The following is a 7726-nucleotide window of genomic DNA, read 5'->3' as shown; positions in this document are numbered from 1 at the left end:
AACTCTCTCGGAGAAGATCATTGAGGTTGCACGGGCGCAGAACACAGCGCCCTATCATATCAGCACGAGCACGTATACGGCTCGAGCTCTGCTTTTCGACAAGAAAAATACGAGGTTTAACCGTCGTTCTGACTCGCTTTTTATCGAGAGTTCACGTCTTCAGCCAGTTGGCCACTTCGAAACTTGCTGTCTATCCCGTTTGCCATGCCAGCCTTCTTCATATTAAAGTCTGAAAGCCTTGAAGGGATAGGTCGCTTTCTGTAGTTCGTCACATGTCAGATCCAGGGTAGGCTATGTGTTTGATTGGCAGTTATGACCATAAAACACTTTCTATATTGTTTCTTTGAGCACAAAGGTCTCGGACTGCAATGGTTCCAACTGAAAATAAGTTTAAATTACTTAAAGAATAAGCAGGAAATATACATACTGTACAGTATGCCCAACCTCTAGGTTGGACATACTAGGTTGGAGCTAGGCTGTAGCTGTACAAAATCTGCTTTTGAGTTTGAAGTGCCCTTTTGACTATTTGACAGAATGTCTGCTCAGTCTTAACCGTACAGTACATCTCCTTAGGAAGACCCAAGGTTAACTGTGTTCATCCACTTACTTTTGCCAGTCTGTAAGAAAATGGTTCCATGTAAATGAATGGGGCATTTCAGTTACAGTTTGGCTCTCATGAATGATAATATATCCCAGCTTGATTTATCTCTACTTTATTAACACTATTAAAGGTCCAAAGCATGTGCAGATCCAATGAGTAAAATGGTGCATTAACACTTTTATCTCTGAAGCATATTGCTATGCTTTTTTAAAACCATGCACCAAAAATGCAAGTAAGTCCCCACTGGACAACACAATGTCTGGATCAGAGACAAATGACACTAATCAGAGTAATTTTAATACTGTCATTAATAGCTTATGTTAAAAATGTCAACCAGCATCCACAGAAATAATGGGGTCTTACGCAACATTGAGAATAATAAAACTTTGAGGCCAAATTTTTTCTTTTCTTTTCTTAACAAACTTTATTTTACATTTCCTTAATCATATCCTATACCAAGCAAGGTGAACAGGATCTTTGCCACTGAAAGATGGGGGTGCTTGTAGGTGAATGGATGTAAAATTACAGAATTACTACAGCTACTCTGGATGAATTTCAGTTTTTAGTGAGATTGCAACTGATTTATTAGAAAACTTTTGTAAGTAGTTTGAATTGGGTAGAAGTCAACTGGATAAAATCCAAGTTTTATTTCTTCAAAACACTGATAAAAGATATACGTCAAATACTCATGTTTTATGAAGTACACCACAATTCGCATTCCACTCTATTACTGTATCCTTCAGCAGGCATTGCATTTTTCAACAAGTAATTTTACACATTATTATTGTTGTAGCTGCACTAATATTTGCACATATTGTGTGATGGCACAGAGTAGTTTGTAAATGAGAAAATTATTTGAACATTATGAGGCACCAGGAGGCTTTTCTGTATAATACATCCATCCATGGTAATAGTTCTTCATGTTAGACTTCTTTCCAAATTCCATGATCAAGTTTGAATAAGCTCTATTGTGACTATTTACAGTAATATTCCCCCTGCCCTGAATTTGGCATGCTCCCCTGACTGAGGTGACCCAGGTTGTTCGATAAGGCATTAACAAGGTAGATGGATGGAAATGTTCCTTCCATACAGAGACAGCAGGCTGTGAGCAGGCTGGTTCTGAACATGGGCCTGGTGGTGCATGCTGTAAAAAAAAAAAAAAAAAAAACAGAACAAGAACAGTTCAAGAGGACGCAAAGAAAACTTCTGTTGCAGCACTCCCTACTGGCAGAAATTTTCAACAGGTTGCAATCAGGTAGAAAATTTAACCCACAGAGAGCGCTGCAACAGCAGTTCTCTGCCCTGTGCCGACTAACTTACTCTTTAATTTCAGTTGCAATATGACAACCAATACTTCTCAAGCAACAGCTAACATTTCCTTGGACTTTCGTTAATCAAACCATATCACAGCTTAGGGCATACTTAGTGGAACACTGATAAGGTGAAGAACATTTCAGACTTTAGCAACCACAACTGCATTCAGAGCACAACAGAGGATGAATTAGGGGTGAGAACGAGTGCCACAGATTCCATTGGTGGGAGGGGCCACGTGCACAGCCTTCTGGGATAGCCACTGCACCAACTGCATAGACCTGTCTGGGCCACTCGCCAGCCCTTTCACCCGAATATAACACCAATTACTCAGCAAAACAGAATAACACAGCCACACACTCCACCTGAATGAAGCTCTGTGAATCTAAATGGCTTACAATTTACATTATTGCTTTTTTTTCTCCTGGACTTCTTTCTTCTTTTCTTGGACTACGGAAACCCTGTAATTTCTGTAATTTTAGGACTCCTCAGTTTATGAGGTGGAACCCCAGAAAAGAGGACCCCCCTCCCCCTCCCCCAGGGAAAGAGACCAGAGTATCCAGCCTTCATCCCTAACCTTTCTGAAACAGGCTTACTGCGCCGTCTCCACCCCAATCACATCAGACAAAAAAAGGGGGCTTGTAATATTACAGTAGTGAGACAGGTGTGCTAAATCAAATTACACCAATAACTAAATGCTTTAGAAGAGATTACAGACATTCACACCTGACATTAAATTGTATCTGCCCTTCTATATGAACACAGATTAACAATGAAAACATGTAAAATTCAGAGTAACAGCATGCGGTGTAGGTGTGTGTTCTCGCCATATTAAGTGCGTTTCAGAGCTGTGGGGACTCTCGGACAGGAGTACCTTTCAGACTGGGATGTGCAGACTCTAGGGCCAGTGGTACTGCAGGTACCAGATAGTGTCGTTGCTCAGCACGGGTCCAAACAGAGGGTTCAGCTGGGCTAGAATGGCAATTAGCCAGCTGTAGGCCAGAAAAGAAATAAATCCACATTTAACATCGAGGACGAAACCAGCTGGGGCGTGAATTCCCCTTTCTCCACTGTTGCAATTGGTGATGAGCGCTTGAATTCGACTGAAAACTGCAGCACAATAGACATGGAAGAAAAAAAACAAAAACACATCCTCAGAAAAATAACAGATTGGCAACGCACAAACATTTCCATATTCCCATATTCTGTCCTCAATTACGATTGCCTTGACCCCGTGCGACAATGCACGGCCAGCGACAATGCAATATTACATTTGTTCTGCATGTTTACTCTTATGCACCGCGGTTTGCCACAACGCCCGCCCCCCCCCCCCCAACCCAACCCAACCCAACCCAACCCCTTACGCATGCTCTTGTAAACACAAGGACCCAGCTGCACACAGAAGCCGGCTCCTGAACGGAATCAATATTTATTCATGTGTCACCGTGTAAATAAACGATGCGGCCCCTGCGTAAGATGGCAGGGCTCTTGTTTGTTTACGCCATTTCCTGGATCCAGAACCACGGTTGTGCTGCGATCTGTCCAGCTGTCACACTTGGCAGGAGAGCGGCCCTGACAAACATCTCTGTCACCAGCATCTGTTCTTCAGCGCCAAAATTCTCACAACTCATTAAGCATCCCATCGGTAATACTGAAACAAACCCTGCCAGCTGACATATGCATTCTGTTTCAAAAACGTACATCATCCTGTATTTATTTTTAGGAACAGTAAACATGTAATAAACACAATCATTACATAAACCACACTTACTGTCATGTGACTAATTTATATGTATGAGCATATACAAGGGCTTTATTTTTACACGACAACAAGCTGTCTGACTGATAAACACATCATATGGTATTTACTGCCCACTTCTGGTGCAACTTGGTAATAGCTTGTGACAATTTTTCTCCCAGATTGTTATAAAATGTACATCACACTAAATTTATCCAAATTAGCAGATTCCCTCATCCAGAGTAAATAGCAGTAATTAATTAATTATTATTATTATTATTATTATTATTATTATTATCATCTCACCTAAGACCAAGGCAAAGTGTAACTCCACTGTATATTGATCAAGGTTTCATTGAATGGGGAACCTCTGTTTCATAACTTCCTCATCCATGCTGGGAATCATATTAAATTCACTCTTTCCATTTTTAGATTTTGTCAGAAACCTCAGCTACCCCTTGGCATTGGTTAAACAAAAACATTCAGTTCCACTGCATCGTTTGCGAGTAGCAAAATCTTTTACAGAAAGAAAGAAGATTGTACAGTTGTGATACAAGGGAGGCTGTAGAAACACAACTAATAAGGCATTCATAATCACAACAAAACTAAAGATAGTCTTAAAAACCTAACTGCTTGGGCAGGTTTTTTTTTTTTTTCTTCAGTTGAGTCTTTGAAGGGAAAGATAAGAGAAGATTTATTAGATAATTACATACACCCGACAAAAGGATTACAAGGGGAAAAAAGAATACCAGCCAAACGTCCAAAATCACTCACCATTATGTCTGTCATGCAGTTTGTCTAAACCATGGCTGTCCTGCCATTTCAACATACAAAAAAATACTACATTACAATAGCTGGTATGAAATTTCTAAGTATCTATATACTGTACTATATAATTGTTACATATAAAATATTTCAGTGTCTTCCTACAGCTCTACTGCAAGCACTAATCAGCCATAAACACATCAGTGCAGTTTTGCCATTGTATGGTTGTCTTTTCTTGTGATGAGAAGTTTCTTAAAACTTTTACATCAATACATGTCTGTAGTCAAAGCATTTAAAATGCATCTTCCTTTCCTTGTGATAAGCCAATATATAAAAATACCCTTTCAGTTCCTGCTCCTGACCTGTTGTTTTTCTTTTTAAGACTGAAATGTAAAATATGTTCTCATATCATAAAAAATAACAGACGTTTACAGTTTTAATCGGAACATTAAGTCACATGGCATGATGTCACATTGTACAGAGACCAAACACTCATCACCAGATTGTGATTGAGGAACAAAGACAAAAGTTTCCACGGTAACCACCCACCTTGGCAGGACTGACTAATAAATGGAAGTCACTCTAGCCATGCTCATTATGGTTAGCAACTGACTGCTGTTTGAGATGCCTTCTGCTGCAAGGGGGTATGCAGTGGCAGCTGCTATACAGAACTAAAGGAAATTATATGCGTATGGAAAATTAAATACACCTGGACGAAGGTCACAGTCGGCCTTGTAGGATTCTCAAACCTGGGGGTTTGTATACTTACAAAAGGTAGCAACAGACAGCAGTCAACACCAGCATGGTAACAATAACCCTGTGGAGAAAAAGGACAAGGTTGTGGGTGAACAGTTATCATGGAAAATATACCAATAGTGAAATGATCCAGTCTTCTGGGGGATAAATGCAAAGTGCTTCACCCTTATCGTCCAGTAAGGAATATCAATACATTTGAGCCTTCAACACCTTTCAAGCGTAAAAGTTGTGAATTTGGCCAAACAAAGGGCCTCTTCAAGACCAATGTCATAACAGATCATACATATATATATATATGTATATATATTTGCTGAGCACAGGTGCAAATAAATAATGACTGCAATGACACCAATTCATCGCGTGCTTGTGATTTTGATCATGATTAATTAAGGGCCCAGGAGAAGAAAACAGAAAGGCGTGTAAATGCAGGTAAATGAGCTAATTTTTTGGTGCCCTACACGTTTCTTCTTCTTAAGTATGATACGTAATTAAAAAAACTCTTCTCAAATGCGCGTAAGCATTTACACCACTCCAGTCTTCTCGTGACTTGGACATGTGATTTTTCTTACTTAGAATTATAAAAACAAAGAAACCGTAAAGTCGTTTCCTGAGCTTTACAATTAGATTTAAATTGGAAACTGGTACAATTCATATCTCTGGACCTGTTAGTAAAATGTTAGTTTCGTGGTATTGCCTCTTTGCATTTTCAATCGCGTAATATGCTCTGTAATTAAATAAGGGCAGCTACTATGACATCTTAGGCGTAAAGAAACATGCAATTCAGGTACTGTTCCACTAGGTTTTAAACGTTGAGTTAAAAAAAACGAAATCTTGTCCTCAGTGCTGTTTGTTTATAGACTAAATGACACACGGCTTGGTAATGTTAATAATGCGAGCTCGTAACTTACCCCCGGTTTGGTCCTTTAGGAATAAACCACGGCACAACTCCTCCAACAATTAACCAAAATATCGTACATACAGCCATAGATATGGCAAAAGTCGATTCTGCCATTTTTCCCCGTATATTTTACGTACAGATCGTAGTTTTTAAGACGCTGAGACAGTTGAGAACATAGTTTCCAAACTAATTAAGAAGTTAAAAGTCCATTACGGCCGAAACGTTGACACCAGGAAGAGGATATCACGTCACGTGGCACACAAAACCAGGGAGAAGCGACCTACGTCACATCGTAACATAGTTGTGGAGCGGGAGGGAGGGAGATGGGGGACTTGTACGTCCGTCCGTCAGACAACGACATAAAACAAACGCCTTTTTTCTATCGGGTTCAGAATGTTATCTGACAGTCACAAATGTAAAAATGTGCGCACAGATAACACGTGTTTTCTCCCACTGAGCGTAAAATGTATATATATATATATATCCGTCTGCTGACAAGTGACTATGCTTATCCTGACCTAAACCCGTCTGCTCTTTTGTTGCCAGTTACAGCCACACAAGCCAGTTCTGTGCTCCGCAGTATTCCATCCTTACTATGGTCATTTTGATTCAGGGATGAGACTCATTAGTAGAGTCCATATTCCTGCTACCCAGACAGCAGTCCATACCTGGTAAAAATACCAAAATCGCACTGATGTCTTCATGATGAGTCTCCTGGCATTTGGAACTGCAGTGTGCCATTCAAACCACCAAAACCAGTGCATGTCCTCATATGCAACTGCTCACTAATGTTCTCAGTGAAAATGCACACCAGCAATATGTTTAAATAGAGTGTCGACAGAGGGGAGTAAACTGCTGTTGTAGCACTCACTGTGGGTTGAAATTTTCAACTGGGTTGTGCTGCTGGCCACATCTAAATCAGTGATGTAAAAGCAGGTATTTTTGGATACCTTTTACATCAATACCACCACATTAGTCACAAGACAAGGCAGATCAGTGGATTTTATCTTGAATGTTATCTTCGATGCATCAGTCGAGCCCTTCAAACTATAAGAATAGTCTAATTCAGCAATTACAAAACTTTTTATGAACCAGAATGACATATTATATTAATTATATTATGATTACAGCCACTTAGCTGACGCTCTTATCCAGAGTGACTTACACAACTATTACACAGCATTTACATTGCATCCATTTATACAGCTGGATATATACTGAAGCAATGCAGGTTAAGTACCCTGCACAAGGGCACAATGGCAGTGTCCTCCACGGGAATAGAACCTGCAACCTTTATGTTTACAAGGTCAGTTCCCACCCCATTATACTACACTGCCGCCACCAGAATGTGTGCACAACAGGAGCAAAGTTAGTATAAAATCTTGCCAACTGTACTACACTGTATCCATTTGAAAGAAAACATTTTCAGATGGTACATACAGTACATGTACAGCTGACTATTATCAGGCAAAAAATTATGCATGCCATGACGCAGTTAAGAAAGAAAAAAACAACAAGAAAATGGCTCACCCACACTGGCACTGAAGTGTGTGTGTGTTAACTGTGCTAACTTCCTCCAGAAGTGCAGAAAATGTATACACAGGGTAGAGATGAGTAGGAAGAAGAGGAAACATTCACAAATGTTCTTTAATTTCTA

The 7726-nt window shown here is 39.9% G+C and overlaps 1 protein-coding gene across 1 annotated transcript; it reads right to left on the bottom strand.

Moving 5' to 3' along the window:
- Positions 1 to 998: 998 nt before the first annotated feature.
- On the bottom strand, positions 999 to 6340 carry LOC118236530 (V-type proton ATPase subunit e 1-like). The gene is made up of 4 exons (XM_035434987.1): positions 6080 to 6340; positions 5185 to 5232; positions 2787 to 2904; positions 999 to 1745 (listed from the first exon to the last, which is right to left on the bottom strand). Exons 1-3 carry the CDS (start codon positions 6181 to 6183, stop codon positions 2811 to 2813), a joined length of 246 nt encoding a protein of 81 aa, XP_035290878.1. The 5' UTR covers positions 6184 to 6340; the 3' UTR covers positions 999 to 1745; positions 2787 to 2810.
- Positions 6341 to 7726: the final 1386 nt, after the last annotated feature.

Source organism: Anguilla anguilla, chromosome 9 (genome assembly GCF_013347855.1).
Source record: "Anguilla anguilla isolate fAngAng1 chromosome 9, fAngAng1.pri, whole genome shotgun sequence".
NCBI classification, from domain to species: domain Eukaryota; kingdom Metazoa; phylum Chordata; class Actinopteri; order Anguilliformes; family Anguillidae; genus Anguilla; species Anguilla anguilla.
This window is presented reverse-complemented; position numbering and strand designations above follow the sequence as displayed.

Coding starts and splice junctions, on each gene's coding strand:
- LOC118236530 (XM_035434987.1), bottom strand. CDS start 6,183: ATGGCAGAATCGACTTTTGCCATATCTATGGCTGTATGTACGATATTT. Junction 5,233..6,079: donor CCTAAAGGACCAAACCGGGG/GTAAGTTACGAG, acceptor TTTTCTCCACAG/GGTTATTGTTACCATGCTGG. Junction 2,905..5,184: donor GCTGTCTGTTGCTACCTTTT/GTAAGTATACAA, acceptor TCTGGCCTACAG/CTGGCTAATTGCCATTCTAG.